The sequence below is a fragment of the Sinohyriopsis cumingii genome, chromosome 7 (genome assembly GCF_028554795.1).
Source record: "Sinohyriopsis cumingii isolate HCF-2022 chromosome 7, ASM2855479v2, whole genome shotgun sequence".
Lineage (NCBI taxonomy): Eukaryota > Metazoa > Mollusca > Bivalvia > Unionida > Unionidae > Sinohyriopsis > Sinohyriopsis cumingii.
Window position 1 is genome coordinate 33,048,155 of NC_142967.1, and position 19,239 is coordinate 33,067,393.

The 19,239-nt window shown below is 34.3% G+C and overlaps 1 protein-coding gene across 2 annotated transcripts in view; it reads left to right on the forward strand.

The window, feature by feature from the left end:
• LOC149794988 (insulin-degrading enzyme-like) overlaps window positions 1–19,239 on the forward strand; it is a 151,224-nt gene that overhangs the window by 23,005 nt on the left and 108,980 nt on the right. For both annotated transcript variants that reach the window (XM_089964649.1, XM_089964650.1), the window contains exons 9-13: window positions 481–570; window positions 2,525–2,597; window positions 9,483–9,575; window positions 10,806–10,897; window positions 16,381–16,461. In XM_089964649.1, coding sequence (XP_089820775.1) covers window positions 481–570; window positions 2,525–2,597; window positions 9,483–9,575; window positions 10,806–10,897; window positions 16,381–16,461 — 429 coding nt within the window. The remainder of the gene's footprint in view (window positions 1–480; window positions 571–2,524; window positions 2,598–9,482; window positions 9,576–10,805; window positions 10,898–16,380; window positions 16,462–19,239) is intronic.

Sequence of the window (19,239 nt, forward strand, 5' to 3'; positions counted from 1 at the left end):
ATCTCAGTGTAATACAGTCTGCATGCAATTATATTGTGAAATTGACATAATACAAAATTCATTAATATATTATTATTTCTGTCATGTTACACTGGAAATTCACTTTTATTATTGAATTTCCTAATGAATTGGATTACTGTTCTCTTCAGGAGTATACAAGAATTCAAAAATATATAAAAATATATAATTTTTAATAAAACGATGACATTTGGTAAGTTAAACTGTGAAAGTACATTAATTCATGTTATCTTACATTTTTAAATTTAATAAATTTGTCTGTTGAATGTTTATGGTACCTTTTGTATTGTAACCTCTTGTCATTTTTTATGCAGAAATAATCCATACAAATGATATTTTTTTGCTTTAATTTTTTTTTGTAATTTGAACTATCATTAAAAAATTTACATCTTTTTGATGCAAGGAAGCATTTAGCTATATTTTTGTTGTATATTAATGTGCACAAGTTTGTATTTCTTGCAGACAGTTTGTTATGTAGTTCCAGTGAAAGACATCAGAAACTTATCTGTGAGCTGGTCTATTCCTGATCTGCAAGAGCATTATAAAACAAATGTGAGTCTGAGTTGGGAGAAAAGAAAAACATTTTTATTAATTTTTTTTTATATATATAGATGCTGTTCATGTTTCATGTACAATTTTTAACAATTCTCATATGCATACATGTGACAGAACAAGGACCTCACACCAATATATTTACAAAATTTTGATAAGTAGATTGACTTCTGAACCAGTAGAATTGTTTCCATAAAGTTTACATGTTTTAAGGGGATTGAAAGAAAACAAGTGCAATTTTTTGCCCTAATTGCCAAATTCAAATGAATAAACATTACAGTAATAATTACTTAAATATGAGGGGCCCCGAGTGACCGAGTAGTCTAAAGCACTCTCTGTTACGGATTACTGCTATGTCACCTCTGTCTGCATGGGTTCGCATCTGGGATTCGGCCAATGTGGGTATTTGAGAAAGCTTGCCAGTAGCTTATCGTGGGTCAGTGGTTCTTCCCAGGGTTTTCCCGGGTTCTTCCTCCACCATTAATACTGGCCTCCATACATAGCCTATCATGTGCTGAAAAATGGTGTTAAATCCCACAAAAACAACAACAACTTAAATATGAACCAGTATATTGTCAATTAAATTTTAAAAAATCAAGAGTTATATGCAGCTTTTGTTTCTTTCACAAGATAACTGACTGCTGCCTATGAGTGACATTCATTATAATTATTAAGTGTCACATAGGCCATCAGAAGTTTTCTGGTCCAGATTTTCCCTTGAATTACTTTGGATTTTGCAGAAAATGCAGAATGTCCTTTCCTTATCAACATTAGAATGTTTTAATGACATTACAAGCACACTCAGCCTTCAAAGAATTTCAAACTTCATTTTTCCTTTGACTGGGTATTTAAGACTGTTGACTGATCTTTAGTACCTCTCCAAGCCAAGTTCACTGAAAGTAGGAGGTTCTTGTTTGGTCTTAGGATGTATTTCTGAGCTTTCTATATTTTAGCTGGTGTTAATATATATATGAGTGTTGAACTGAAAATATATGAGCACCCGGAAGAATTCCAATAGAAACACATTGAACAAAGCAGTAGCAATTAAACAATGCAAGTGTTTTTGCAGAAATCATTTTTGGGATGGTCTTGCCTTTGTGTCTGACCTCCACCAAAGGTTGGCCAATTTTTTTGAAAGTTTCAGAAACCAAATAAAACATCCCACATTTGGCATGACTCTCCAGATTACAACAATAAGGTAATCAGTTAAAGAGTTTATTGTGTTAGCCCTCTAAGTCCTTCTTAAACCTATTTTTAATCTGATTATGCAGCCATACATCATTGCACCGCATTGTGTTAGAACATTTCCAGTACTCAGTAGACTAGTTCCCTCTGGATTCTGTAATGTAGAGGTAGAATGCATAAAAATACTTTTGTGCTATTAAAATTTAAAATAAAATTCATTTATTTTGCAAAAGGGGTAGACTTCAGTTATAAAACAATATGTGCAGTAGACAGCCTCAAACATGGTACTTTTGGCCTACTCCCAGTAGAATCACATGTATGCATATGTTGAGTTTACTTGTATCATGAATGAATAATACGACTGCATGAAATAAATTAATCTTTTTCATAGAAGAAAGCATTGATGGTTTTTGAAGATATCCATCACACAACACAAGTGAGATTTTATACTTTTGAGTTGCTCAAATTCCAACATAGATAAGTAGTTTTGGAGTCTGCAGAAGTTCCATGACTGATCATTGGTTTCTCTTTATTGATTGGTGATGAAAGAAATATAAATTCATTTGTCGTCGTGATTTCTATCTTGTAAACAGACATTTTAGAGCCCTACAATAACCTTTTATATCATCTATCAAAACTGGCATGAAACTGGATTTCTACCAAAGCTGATAAACATTTTGATTCTTTAATTGGTCATTTCATTAACAACGAATATGATGGTGAATTTTATGAATCAGAATAGCACTATAAATTTGTCTCCTCTTTACAGCCAGGTCATTACTTGGGACATCTTATTGGTCATGAAGGAGCAGGTAGTCTTCTGTCCGAATTAAAAGCCAGAGGTGAGATTCTTTTCACAGCATTCATTATGAGTATTAAGTTCCTACAGGGAAGTTAATGTAAAAAATTAAAATGTGTATTTCCATTTGAAAGGTAAACAGGTAAAATGCCCACATTCAGGTGGTTGTCTTGGAAATGAAACATGCAATTCGTGCACTACTCAGGATTTCCTGTTTGTAAGACAGAAGTATTTTGATATTTGAAGAAACGGTATGAGGACATACCACCTGAGAAAATGTTAGGCTTTTTATGGACTTTTTAAGGGAATGCAGTTTCTTCAACAAATTTTAATAATGTTTTTAAGTAGTTTACATATCTTACTTTTATCTGTTAGTTTTCATACATTTGACAGAATTTTAGTATCTTTTTATTTTGTTGTACATGATATTTACATTGATTTGGAAAAATTATCTTCCTAAGATTTTGTGCAATTCTGTAATTCTTTTGAATTTTACTTTTGGTTGGCACTACATAGTCATTTTTGTGCTGAGGTTATTTATAAAACAATTACTTTTTTATCATCACTGTCAACACAATAGTAGTTATATAATAGTAGTAATTATATAAAAATAATAGTAATTAAAATACTAATTATATAATACTTTTATTTGCACACCAACAAACTCATTTCATATTAAAGTCTTTCAGCAGTGTGAAAGTTAACCATAAATATCTGGACATACATGTAATTATGTTACATTCTTTCTAATATATAGTCTGGAAAGTGAGACCAATTTTTAACTTTAATTAAATCAGTTGGTTAGGTCTGTATGATATTAATGAAATCATTGAACATATTAAAGTTGTTTGTGATACCAAGGAAGCTGTTACCATCACAGTTCTGATACAAATAACAAGAAGAGTAATTATTGCAACAAAATGATTGTTTTATGATGTGTTGCTTAAAAGGTACCAAATTCAAAGAGTCTGAAAATAATGCATGTAGTGTGTTTCTCTGTTCATTTGTGTCAGTGCTAATACTTGTGTGAGGCTATGATGGTTAGCTTATCTCTTTCAACGTAGGAGTCTCAACATTGCCCATGTTGGTATCTTGCTAGACTCTTTTGTTTTTTATATGTATCAGCAGTATTTATAATGTAGTATTTTGTGCAGTGTGTGAGTATTCATATTCATAACAGAGGAGATGAACAAGTTGCCAGTCTTTCATGCACATTGTATGTTTCTGGTCACAGAACAAAAACTGCATGTGATGTGAAATACAATGTGTTTATTAACATAAGTGATGAAATAATTGGACAGTTGAGGTGTAGAACATTTTAGTTATTTCTTAAGTCTGGTAACAAAGTAGTTACAATGCAACAGATATTTTACAAGGACAGGACAAGTCTGCTTTAGTACCATGATCCTCAGATTGACTTAGAAAGACACTTTTTTTGTTCTACTCTAAGTAACACACCACCTCCTGAAAATAGGAAAAACACATGTAGCAGATGCACACTGTACATACCAAAATAAAGCTGTGCTATCTATAATTGGTAATCTGAATAATCATTACAGAATGTGTCCAAAATTAGTATCTGCAACAGTTCAAATAATATCCTACTCAAAAAATAACACAGTCATTGAAAATCTTTCCAGATGAATTCATCTGTGGCAGCCTGCATCATGTTTTGCAAGCTTTTTAGGTATTAATGCTTGCTGAAAAATAAAAATGACTGCTTCTTCTAAAATTAGTCATTGGTAATTTTTATATCGATAATTTCATAAACAATTTATCAAGGTTAATTGCTGACATGCTAACCCTCATTCCCATACTCCCATTTATCTAAGTTTTTTTGATATTTTGGATCACACATTTATTGATATGCATGGAGGGACATTGTACTATGAAACAGATTACAGTACCTATTGGGAATGATAATCGTTAAGTTGATGCTGTCTTGGTGGAATGTAAACCTTGGTAATAAATGGTGGGATGTAATTACAAATTTAGAGATTGTAATTGAATCACCAATAAAAGTATAATTTATGAATAAATTAAGGTTTTATTTCATGCCTAATTTTAATAATCATGTGTGGACATGTTTCAGTTGTAGTAACTGAGGAAAAGGCTATTGATCACTCAGTTCATTCACTTGAATTAGTGTGGTTCAGAAGGTGTCATTGTCCATTAAAGGGCTTGGAATTTAAAGGCCTCATTGCAGAGTCAGGTTAATCCAATATTAATTATATTTAACACATGAAAAGATGTTAAAAAGAGAAACTTTGGATCTCTTAAAAACTCTTTGATTTGATTTAATCAGTTGTTTTTACAATTGCGTAAAGTCTAAAAATGTATAATGGCAGAATTTTCTTAAGACATATATAAAGTCCTTAATTAATATGCCAAAAGGATGCTAACAGGCATGTGCAGTTTTTGGCATTTAGAAGTCATGCTTTATTAGAGCAGTTTACTTCTCAATTTCACAAGAAATTTGTCCAGAATATTTCACAGAAATACGAGCTACAGATCAAGGTGTTAGTTATATTTCATACTATGCACAATTTTAAGTCTGGTCTAAGATCAGGTTTTTAGAAATTCAGAATACGACTATTTCTAGCATCACTGATCCTTGAATTAGCTGACGCCAATCCACCCCCTTTTTATAGCAACAATTTGCATGAAGTGACTGTTGATGTTAGACCAGCTGTCAGTATTATTGTAGCAAACTGGACAGTTTCCTAAAATTACATTGAATTTGGGAAATGGCTGATTGACATCTTTCATGGTGAAACTGGTCTTCTTTATATGTACTGCCTTCTTCACAGCAATGTAAGTTCATTTGAAACTTGCTTGTAACATGGAGTTAAAGTATTTCCCTGTTTTATACATTCTCTGTTTGGTACATTCCTTCTTTAATAATTTCCTGTTTAATATATTCCCTGTTTAGTACATTCCCTGTTTAATATATTCCCTGTTTAATACATTCCCTAAGCACATAAATGTTAGGAAATAAACTCTGCTACATCTCAAATTTCTTCTTTCCCATTTATAGACCATATAGACAAAGGGAAAACACTCTTACCCATTATCTCCCTTTACCACTGAAAAGGTGGATACCAATCAACTGGATGTTTACCAGTTTTAAGCATTCACTTCAGCACAATCAGCATCATATCACTTGGCCTCTTAACCAGCCAACCAGAAAGGCATGATGGTATTTTATATTAGCTACATATTGCAATAACCAACAGAAAACTCAGGTTGGTCATAGACCTGAGCCAGTCAACAAGTACATAGCTGTGCCAATGTTAAAATGGAAACAACATATAACTTGCCTTCTATAAAGATTGACATTTCTCCAATCAGCCTAGATCAAACTGACAAGAAGTACATAGCTGTGTCAAGGTTAAAATGGAAACAACATATAACTTGTTTTCTATAAAGATTGACATTTCTCCAATCAGCCTAGATCTAACCGACCCATTTGTTCATATCCCTATTCACTTGCCTTCATGCAAGTTCCTTCGGTTTGGTTTCCAAGTAAGAATTTATTAATTTCATGCACTTCCAGTCCTTTTCATGAAGATCATCAAATATGTCATCACTCAGTTCAGGTTGATCACATCAGCAGTGAAAGCAGTGTATTTGGATGACAGCCTTCAAAAATACTTGCTAAATTCATTATTGGTGAAGGTGAGGAACAACTGTCTATGGTGGTACCTTCTCAGAAGGGGTGTGTGGGAGTCACCTGACCTGTGGATTCTGGACTGGGATTTCCTATGCTAATATTCCCAGCTAAAGATCACAATCAAAACTTAGACACATTCCCAGCGGACGCAATGCCCTAGCCAACTCATTGATGAGAAGGAACTTTCCACACCTATTCGCCTGTTCTTGTGTTGGTCTTTTATTGTATTTGTACACATTATGAGAATCCAACGAGAGACCCTTTTGTGATGAGGTGGAACCATTATCTGCCCACCTTTCTCCCTTTTGTCCTAGTTCCAAAAACCAGGGCTATATGAACTCTTTCGTTCACTTGGAATGGGGTTTGGTGCTGTGCCTACACCTCTGCTGTTTTGGTTCAGAGGATAAAACAAGAAAAGAGGGCCAGAAGGTGTTTCATCTCTGATCTAGTCAGGAGAACCTTGTGCAAAAAGAAATTTGAACTTTCTTCACTTTAAAGCCTCTTCAAGGAAAGGGGTCATTTTCAGTGATTGAGGCACATGCAGCAGCATTGTCTGCCTTTATCTCTCAGCTGGCCTACTTTTTAGCTCACCTGTGAAGTAGTTTTATCTACTTTATAACTTCTGGCTTTGGCATCAGCATTCACAGTTAAAAGCAAATATGTACACTGTCAGTGAATGACAAACATTCTTTGTTCTTTGATAATAGGCGGCAATTTGATGTGTGTTTAATAGCAGCTGTGTCAAGGTGGTGGAGCAGAGGGGGATAAATTTGTACATACATGTACTGTACATCAGCTGTACATTCTTGGTTTTGTGTTTGGATTTAGCTGAGGTTTTTTGGACACTGTATAAATTATAAATACTATTAGAATCGTGAAGCTTGATGAGTGACTGCATCTTGATGAATCACACATGTAGGTCAATAAGACATATCTTTCATGCTTCACTGACTTATGGTTCATTTTGTAATTTAAGTTTATTTCTTAAACGTTTTTCATGATAAAATCACCAAACAATATGATTTCTTGTATCTGTATTAGTATCACAACCTTACCAAAAGGAAGGTCAGAATTTCATAAAGGTAGAAGATTGCATAGACTCTATTTGTACTATACCCGTACCACAGAAGAATGTGACAGTGATCTACATTTATCATTTTACTGGCTTAGGTTGAGTTTTTATGTTTAGTTCATAAGCAAATAGGATTTTGCATCTTGTATGTATACTGTTATGCATTGGTGAGGGAATGCATCTTGATAAGTGCTACAGTCTTGTCAAAAAACAAAGTAAATATGACATATATTTCATGCTTTATTTACTACAGTCATGTTAAAGAAGTTAGTGACTGTGACATATATTTCATGCTTCATTTACTACATGCATATTAAAAAAGGGAGTGACTGGCTTATATTTCATGCTTCATTTAATACATTCTTGTCAAAGAAGAGAGTGACTGTGACTTATATTTCATGCTTTATTGACTACATTCATGTCAAAGGGAGTGATTGTGACATTTCATGCTTCATTTACTACATGCATGTTAAAAAAGGGAGTGACTGACTTATATTTCATGCTTCATTGACTACATTCATGTCATAGAAGGGAGTGACTATGACATATTTCATGCTTCATTGACTACATTCATGCCAAAGAAGGGAGTGACTATGACATATTTCATGCTTCATTGACTACATTCATGTCAAAAATGGGAGTGACTATGACTTATATTTCATGCTTCATTTAATACATTCTTGTCAAAGAAGAGAGTGACTGTGACTTATATTTCATGCTTTATTGACTACATTCATGTCAAAGGGAGTGATTGTGACATATTTCATGCTTCATTTACTACATGCATGTTAAAAAAGGGAGTGACTGACTTATATTTCATGCTTCATTGACTACATTCATGTCATAGAAGGGAGTGACTATGACTTATATTTCATGCTTCATTGACTACATTCATGCCAAAGAAGGGAGTGACTATGACATATTTCATGCTTCATTGACTACATTCATGTCAAAAATGGGAGTGACTATGACTTATATTTCATGCTTTATTTACTACATTCATGTCAAAAAAGGAAGTGACTATGACTTATATTTCATGCTTCGTTGACTACATTCATGTCAGTAATATGAGTGACTATGACATATTTCATGCTTCATTGACATTGGTTACATTTTGTGGGAATTTACTTCTCAAACTCTGTCATGCAAAAATAATAAAATTTGGGGATTGCATGCATTTCTCTTAGTACACTTACCACAAAAGAATGTCATTGTGATCCCCGGTTTACATTTTACTAATTTAGGTGAGGTTTTTGTATTTAGCTCATGACTAGATAGCTTTCTTGTTTCAACACACACACACACACATACACACACTAATGTTGGTGAGTGGATGCATCTTGATGCACCCTCATTGCAGAAGTAGTCAATGTAATTTGTACTCCAGACTTCACTGACTTTGTCATGCATATTGTTGTACCAAGAGTCATGATATATGATGTGGGAATGTATCTTGAATGTACTAAACTCTCATCTCAAAAGTAGTAAACTGTAACCTATACACAAAGGTAGATAACTGTAACCCATATTTCATGATACACTGACCTGGGTTCAATCTCCAGTGCAGCTCTTGCCAGAAGTCAGACTTACACAAAATACTATCTGGCTGTCAGTGGTGGACAATTTACTTGCTGAATATATACCGCTTTGGTGGCCTAGTGGTTAGAGCATCTGCTGTGGATGCGGGAGGTCGTGGGTTCGATCCCTGGCCAAATCATACCAAAGACTTGCAAAAATTGTACTAACAGCTGCCTTGCTCGGTGCTCAGCATTAAGAGGTTAGTGTTAGGACTGGTCAGTTTGGTGTCAGGATAATGTGACTGGGTGGGACATCATGCTACATGTCTGCGGCATGATGCCCCAGTGCTAGACATCACTATAAACTGCCACACTGCAGACATTGTAGCGTTATGACTTAAAAATTGTTAAAGCTATGTTAAAAATCCAAATCACACACACACACACTAACTTTTTGAATAAATGAGTGTCTCAGCACTGTGTGTGAATAGTGGTCTTTTCCATCTGCTAACTATTCTGACTTCCTTATATTATTTTGCTACAGATATTTCTGCCATTATTTCTAAATTTGATTTGGACTTTGACCATTGAGCTTCACTGCTTTATCCAGACAAAAGTTTTTTTTTAGTTTTGTTGCTACATTACAGTGGTTAACTTTTATTTCAGGTTGGGTGAACACACTTGTAGGAGGTCAGCAGGGTGGGGCCAAAGGATTTATGTTTTTCATGGTTAATGTGGACCTTACGGAAGATGGGCTAGGTATAGTACACATGACATATATCATTAATACTGGTACATAGGACATATATCATTAAATACTGGTACATATGACATATATCATTAAATACTGGTACTTAGGACATATATCATTAAATACTGGTACTTAGGACATATATCATTAAATACAGGTACATAGGACATATATCATTAAATACTGGTATGTAGGACATATATCATTAAATACTGGTATGTAGGACATATACCATTAAATACTGGTATGTAGGACATATATCATTAAATACTGGTACATAGGACATATATAATTAAATACTGGTATGTAGGACATTTACCATTAAATACTGGTACATAGGACATATATCATTAAATACTGGTACACAGGACATGTACCATTAAATACTGGTACATAGGGCATGTACCATTATATACTGGTACATAGGACATGTGCCATTAAATACTGGTACATAGGACATGTACCATTAAATACTGGTACATAGGACATGTGCCATTAAATACTGGTACATAGGAAATATACCATTACACACTGGTACATATGACATGTACCATTAAATACTGGTACATAGGACATATATCATTATATACTGGTACATAGGACATGTACCATTAAATGCTGGTACATAGGACATGTACCATTAAATACTGGTACATAGGACATGTACCATTAAATACTGGTACTTAGGACATATATCATTAAATACTGGTATATAGCAAATTTGCATGTCCAAAGCATTGTGCATTCTTGTCAAGTACATAATGTACACTAAGCTTTTTTAGTTGTCCGGTATCATGGATATTAACATTTGCAGGAACAACTTAACCTCCCAGAACATATACTAGAGTCAGTTACAGGTATAGAATAATTGTGTAAATCACTAGTTGTTCCAAGGCAATAATCTTTAAAAAATCTGGTTGCCCAGTAAACTGCTTAGGTCACCCTCAGGACAATGTAATCGAAACTGTTGAAGTTATTGGGTGTTTAACATAACACAAACCTTTGTATCTTCGATGAGAAAATGTTAAAGTTTTTTTGGACAATTTCCCTTTGATTGAGTTCCAGGGTAACAGATCATTAGGATCAGTGGGTACCTGGTTGACTTTTCCTATATGTTTGACAGCTTTAATATACAGTGTGCAAATATCATAGCATGTTGGCATGTAAAGCATTGTGTTAACATAGCATGTTGGCATGTAAGGCATTGTGTTAACAAAACCATTGTTCTCATTTTGTAGAGCATGTGGACGACATTATCACTTTGATCTACCAGTACATCAGTATGTTGAGAAAAGAGGGTCCACAGGAGTGGGTGTTCAAGGAATGCCAGGTAACAAAATTGTCAATTATTTTTCAGTATTATTTCTCTCATTTCTTTATATTTATATAATACAGTTTTCCTGTGTGTCAGAGCCATATCAGCCTTTCCTATGTGAGTGCAGTTTAGGTGACATCATTATGTTTATGATGTCATGAACAATGTTAATGTATTTTTCATATTTAGTATTGAAAGAAGAACTCTTTCTGACCTTGAACAGTAGTCCTTGTTACAGAACATTCATTGCTGTAAACTGCATATGTCATGTTATTTCTGATGACACAAAATCTCTAAGAAAATACAGTATTTATCGAGCTCTGTCCTTGATGATCAGATACCATCATTTCTTTTACAACACTTTTTCTTAGTAAGAAATGATAGGGAGGGAGATAATCCATCGTACAGACCCTGAAGCGGGTAATTTTACAAGGAAAAAAAGAATAGGTTTGCCAATGGAATGCAGAATGAATGCAAATGAAATGATGAATGCAGTTTGAAGGAAATGGAGAGCACAAATGTGAAATGCAGGTGCAAAAGGATTGAGATAGAATGCATTTATGAGACCATAAACAAAATGAGATTGAATGCAAGGATGATATAGTAAAGAAAATAATGATATACAGTGCAAATGGAACACAAATGATATGTACCATAAGCACATATTAAAAGCATATGAAGTGCATATGAAAAGCGAGCAAAATACAGATAGGTTAAATCACCCATTTTGAGGATGTGTATGCATTGTAGGATGCAGGAATCCCAACCTCAGGATAAAAATTTGTGGACAGGAACTATGCAAAGCCTCATACTCCTCACATATTTTGAGTTTCAGATAGGATCTTCATTTCCCACAATAATGCTTATGATGGATTCAGATAGGATCTTCATTTCCCACAATAATGCTTATGATGGATTCAGATAGGATCTTCATTTCCCACAATAATGCTTATGATGGATTCAGATAGGATCTTCATTTCCCACGGTAATGCTTATGATGGATTCAGATAGGATCTTCATTTCCCACAGTAATGCTTATGATGGATTCAGATAAGATCTTCATTTCCCACAATAATGCTTATGATGGATTCAGATAGGATCTTCATTTCCCACAATAATGCTTATGATGGATTCAGATAGGATCTTCATTTCCCACAATAATGCTTATGATGGATTCAGATAGGATCTTCATTTCCCACAATAATGCTTATGATGGATTCAGATAGGATCTTCATTTCCCACAGTAATGCTTATGATGGATTCAGATAGGATCTTCATTTCCCACAATAATGCTTATGATGGATTCAGATAGGATCTTCATTTCCCACAATAATGCTTATGATGGATTCAGATAGGATCTTCATTTCCAACAATAATGCTTATGATGGATTCAGATAGGATCTTCATTTCCCACAGTAATGCTTATGATGGATTCAGATAGGATCTTCATTTCCCACAGTAATGCTTATGATGGATTCAGATAGGATCTTCATTTCCCACAGTAATGCTTATGATGGATTCAGATAGGATCTTCATTTCCCACAGTAATGCTTATGATGGATTCAGATAGGATCTTCATTTCCCACAGTAATGCTTATGATGGATTCAGATTGGATCTTCATTTCCCACAATAATGCTTATGATGGATTCAGATTGGATCTTCATTTCCCACAGTAATGCTTATGATGGATTCAGATAGGATCTTCATTTCCCACAATAATGCTTATGATGGATTCAGATAGGATCTTCATTTCCCACAGTAATGCTTATGATGGATTCAGATAGGATCTTCATTTCCCACAGTAATGCTTATGATGGATTCAGATAGGATCTTCATTTCCCACAGTAATGCTTATGATGGATTCAGATAGGATCTTCATTTCCCACAGTAATGCTTATGATGGATTCAGATAGGATCTTCATTTCCCACAGTAATGCTTATGATGGATTCAGATAGGATCTTCATTTCCCACAATAATGCTTATGATGGATTCAGATAGGATCTTCATTTCCCACAGCAATGCTTATGATGGATTCAGATAGGATCTTCATTTCCCACAGTAATGCTTATGATGGATTCAGATAGGATCTTCATTTCCCACAGCAATGCTTATGATGGATTCAGATAGGATCTTCATTTCCCACAGTAATGCTTATGATGGATTCAGATATTGGTACATAGTATCAGTCTTACAATAATGTTAGCAATAGCAAGATGATGAGGTAGGGTAGGGCGGGAGAGAAGCTAGTAAGTTAGAATGGTGAAGTATTACAATGCAGACACTACTGTGCTGCAGATATTGTGTTATATGTGCTAAAGGGTGCTGATGCTAGTATTTGTCAGTTTGTTAATATTGTGTCATGTGTACTAAAGGTATGCTGATGCTAGTATGAGTCATACTTTGTTAATATTGTGTCATTGTACTAAAGGGGTGCTGATGACAGTATTGTTCATACTCTGTTGATACTGTGTTATATACACTAAAGGCATGCTAATGACAGTATTGTTCATACTCTGTTGATACTGTGTCATATGCAGTAAAGGCATGATGATGACAGTATTCTTCATATCTTTTGATACTGTGTTATATACACTAAAGGCATGCTGATGACAGTATTGGTCATTCTCTGTTGATACTATGCTATATGCACTTAAGGCATGCTGATGACAGTATTATTCATACTCTGTAGATACAGTGTTATATATACTAAAGGCATAATAAAAAGCTCATGACAGTATTGTTCATATTCTGTTGATACTGTATTGTATGTGCTAAAAGCATGCTGATGACAGTATTGTTGATACTGTGTTATATACACCAAAGGCATGCTCATGACAGTATTGTTCATACTCTGTTGATACTGTGTTATATGCAGTAAAGGCATGCTGATGACAGTATTGTTGATACTGTGTTATATACACCAAAGGCATGCTTATGACAGTATTGTTGATATTCTGTTGATACTGTGTTATATACACTAAAGGCATGCTGATGACAGTATTATTCATGCTCTGTTGATACTGTGTTATATGCACTAAAGGCATGCTGATGATAGTATTGTTCATGCTCTGTTGATAGTGTGTTATATACACCAAAGGCATGCTTATGACAGTATTGTTCATACTCTGTTGATACTGTGTTATATACACGAAAGGCATGCTGATGACAGTATTGTTGACACTCTGTTGATACTGTGTTATATACACCAAAGGCATGCTCATGACAGTATTGTTCATACTCTGTTTATACTGTGTTATATACACTAAAGACATGCTGATGACAGTATTATTCATACTCTGTTGATACTGTGTTATATACTCTAAAGGCATGCTGATGACAGTATTATTCATACTCTGTTGATACTGTGTTATATACACTAAAGGCATGCTGATGACAGTATTGTTCATACTCTGTTGATACTGTGTTATATGCAGTAAAGGCATGCTGATGACAGTATTGTTGATACTGTGTTATATACACCAAAGGCATGCTTATGACAGTATTGTTGATATTCTGTTGATACTGTGTTATATACAGCAAAGGCATGCTGATGACAGTATTGTTGAAACTCTATTGATACTGTATTATATATGTTAAAGGCATGCTGATGACAGTATTATTCATACTCTGTTGATATTGTGTTATATGCAGTAAAGGCATGCTGATGACAGTATTATTCATACTCTGTTGATACTGTGTTATATGCAGTAAAGGCATGCTGATGACAGTATTGTTCATACTCTGTTGATACTGTGTTATATACACTAAAGGCATGCTGATGACAGTATTGTTCATACTCTGTTGATACTGTGTTATATATACTAAATGCATGCTGATGACAGTATTATTCATACTCTGTTGATACTGTGTTATATACACTAAAGGCATGCTGATGACAGTATTATTCATACTCTGTTGATACTGTGTTATATGCAGTAAAGGCATTCTGATGACAGTATTGTTCATACTCTGTTGATGCTGTGTTATATATACTAAATGTATGATGATGACAGTATTGTTTGTACTCTATTGATACTGTGTTATATGTGCTAAAAGCATGCTGATGATAGTATTATTCATACTCTGTTGATACTGTGTTATATACACTAAAAGCATGATGATGACAGTATTGTTGATAATGTTGTATACCCTAAGGCATGCTGATGACAGTATTGTTGATACTCTGTTGATACTGTTATATGTGCTATGGGCATGCTTATGACAGTATTGGTCATACTCTTCTGAAAGTAAGTGCAAATATTGGCTGAAAAAGTACAAGCAAGAATGACCATTGAGCAGGTTTTGGTCCAAAGACAAAAAAATGTGGTGATTCTGTCACAAAATATAACCGATTCTAATTTTGACTATTTGTATTTGAATGAAAGTGGGATAAGAGAAAATATAATGATAAATTTATCCGGGGTTTATTTGTTGTGAGCTTGCTGCCAGGCCAGTAATTGTTTAAATTTCTCTACCATGAAATATTCCCTCTACGTCCTACAGAAAAATGAATATAGTAGAATCCAAGAGTATTGATCTAGATTAGAAGTGTCAGTAAATGAATGTTATTTTGGTTGCATGATGATGCCATTGTCTTTATACAAAACTTACCACTCCGGTGGCCTAGTGGTTAGAGCGTCCACCTCAGATGCAGGAGGTCGTGGGTTCGATCCCCGGCTGAGTCATACCAGAGACCTAAAAAATGGTACTAACAGCTGCCTCGCTTGGCGTTCAGCATTAAGAGGTTAGTGTTAGGACTGGTCGGCCTGGTGTCAGGATAATGTGACTGGGTGGGAGATTATGCTACATGTCTGCGGCATGATGCCTCAGTGCTAGACATCACTATAAACTGCCACATTGCAGACATTGTAGCGATATGACTGAAAAATTGTTAAAGCTACGTTAAAAATAAAAATCACATCACATTATACTAAACTTTTTGGTTTCGTCATGCGTATATTTGCAGTTGTAAATATTGAAGTGTGATGGTACTACATTATTTTTTTTACAGATATTAAACCTGTTTGTAATGAAACCATAGCAACTATTAAAATGTGTTATTATTGGCAGAATTTTATTCAAAACAAGGAATTGAGCAGGTAGCACTGTTTGGCATTTTGTGACTTGTATGTTGTGGATTTTGTTATAAATTGAATTCTGGGTATAAATATTATTTATGGTATACCTGATTTAAAAGATAATGCCACTCTTAGATTACATATTTTAATATTTCGCTGGTCTTTAATTACAGTTCTGATTTCATTGCCATTATAGCTAAAATTTGACAACCTTCAGTTTGTATATTGTTTAATGTAATCCATAGGACTGAAATAATTTTTTTATTATATCTAAAAATTAACCCCCAAAAATAAATTTTAAAATGCATTCTACAAAATTATATGGTCTGTTATTGTTTGAGCTAATTGTGAATGATCTCAACATGGCTTGTGTGGTTTGAAATGACTGGTCACTTTTGCATTTTCATTTTCTTACCAGGACCTGAGTGCCATGCAGTTTCGGTTCAAGGACAAAGAAAGACCTAGAAATTACACCTCATCTTTAGCAGCAGTATTGCATGTGAGTCACCAAACATTGCTATATGGAGACAAAATGAAAGAATCTACTCTGTGTTGTTGGACATCCTAAATGATATTTTCTCTGAACAATTTTTTTGTACAGCCTATGTTTTTGGGACATTCCTGATATATAATTTTTTTTAAAGCCCAAATCTTCATATGAATGATAAAATCAGTTAAGATTCATTTGAGAGAGATGTAGTATGCTGTTCAGATTGATGTTTTAACTGTATTAATTTCTTTAAAAGTTAATGTTTTCATTTAGTTCTTGAAGGGGGGGGGGATTTATATCCATAGGGATATATTTTAAAAATTGTGCATATTGAAGATCATACACCATTGTAATTCAAGATGGCCAGCGATGGTTTTACACATGTATTGTGTAATATGTTAAGATTTATGAAGTTTCATGTTAGATTCATCCATCGAGAGTTGTTATTGTTCAGCTTACTTAATTAAGTATGTCTTTTGTTGAATTCTCAGCTGAATATAGAACAACCCAGTGTTAGTGTGATAGTATGACATTTCATTACAAGTCATCCTTTGTTAATACCATTGTAGTGTTGTTACAATGTTCCTCATACAATTTTTGATTTGGGTAATTAGCTGTTAATTCCATTGTAGTGTTGTTACAATGCTGCTCATACATTTTTTGATTTGGGTAATTAACTGTTAATTCCATTGTTACAGTAGTGTTGTTACAATGCTCCTCGTACATTTTTTGATTTGGGTAATTAACTGTTAATTCCATTGTAGTGTTGTTACAATGTTCATACATTTTTTTGGTTTGGGTAATTAGTTGTTAATTCCACTGTAGTGTTGTTACAATGCTCCTTATACATTTTTTAATTTGGATACTTAGCTGTTTGTTTGGGTCATCATCTGGTAGTTCAGCAGAGTAAACTGTTAAATAAATTATTATTGGTTTCAAGTTCCAGACATTCTTCCAAACAACCTGCTAATGACTAAACCTTTTTTGATTGGCTTTAGTTGGATTCTTGGATGATGCCAATATACTGTCTACAATAAGGGAGGGATACCATGTTCATTAGGCCCAACTATGCATGTTTCCAGTCAGTCAACCATCCCTGATTTTCTTTGCTTACCAAACATTTTTTCCCCCTGGGGTAAAAAAAAAAAGCTTCAATTTTTTTTCCTGGAACTGATTTGAGCATCTAATTGAGCCGATTTAGCCCAATACTTGAAGTGCTTCATAGATTATATATATCAATCATTATAATATATAAAGCTTTAAAAGAAAACAAGAAATTTGTTTTTTAAATTATTAGAAATTTTAAAATATTCCTGAAAATGCATTTGTGCATCTAATTGAAATGGTTTAGCCCAGTACTTGAAGTATTTAGTGCATTATATATATATATATATATATATATTATAAAATGTGTGTGTGTAATATAATATTTAAGAAAGGGAGAAAAAAACACCTACCTACCCTAAATTTAAAACCAGTGCAATAGGAAACACATATTTTATTTTTGGCCTAACCAAGACCTACAGACTTTTTCAGGGACACCCATTTAGTCCCAGGAGGTATTCCTGTGGGACAAGGTGAACATTCAAAGTCCAGGATTTTATTTGTGGCTCTTAGTTTTCTCTTTGAACAGATTTCTTATGGAAGAGTGTTTCAAGAACCACCTCAGTCAGGAATGCAATCAGAACTGGGTGGTTTCTGTATCTTGACATTTCCATCTTAACAACCCTTAAGAAATTCCTATGGTTTTGTGTAGGACAGGAGATCTTCCAATTTTGGATTCTTCCTTTTGTTCTAGCTTCCAGAGGGATGGGTGTAATAGCTTATTTTAGGACTTTTGAGGTTACTCCATTACTTGGTTGACTGGTTAATGCACAGCATCTTTGGACATGCTCTTCTGAGGGATCTATCTTAGTGTGTGAGATGGTGTCTCATCTAGGGATCTGTCTCTGTGTGTGAGATGGTGTCTCATGTAGGCCTAATCTACAGTCAAGAGAAGTTGTTTCTGTTCCCATCTTAGAAATTTGTTTACCTGATGATGAATTTATTCACCCATCAAGGAACAATTGATGTTCCATCTGACAGAATCTTGCAAATACTTGGCAAGACTTGACAAGAAGACTTCATTGTCTGCTTGTCCCAACCCCTCTGTTCTGGAGCCCTGGGTGGCTGAGTGTCTAAGGTGCTAGGTGTTATAGATCAATGACAACTCACTCTTCCCACACAGGTCCAAGTCTTAGCTTGGCCAGCATAAGTCAGAAAGCTTACCAGTAGTTTCCTGTGGACCACTGGTTTTTCCCCTCCTTTTTCTCATTTCTCTTCCACCACAGTACTGGCCACCATATAGTCTAATAATTGCATTGGCATTATTTGGTAATGGCAACTAAGATTTTCATTAGTCAGAATGTTACCACATGATCAGGATGAGTTGCATTTATTTCTGTATACACTGTATGGAGAACTATTTTTTCTAAAAATACCTGTTTCTATAAATAGCCTTACAAATAAAGCAAAATGTACACAATGCCAGTGAAGGCAAACATGATGTAAGCTTCAGAAGAAAAGAAAATTCATGCATTTTTTTCTAAACAATTGAACAAATTGAATTTGAAAGACTAAAGCAATAAATATTTCTGATCTTTCCTGAAAAAATGTTATTCTTTCTTTGTCTAAATTTGTGAAAAAATCAGGATAAAAATGTTGGAAGTGTGCTTGGTCAAGGTCAGAGGTCTATCAGATTATAGTTATCCAGCTGCTGTATTTGAAATGTCAGAATTCGAAACATTT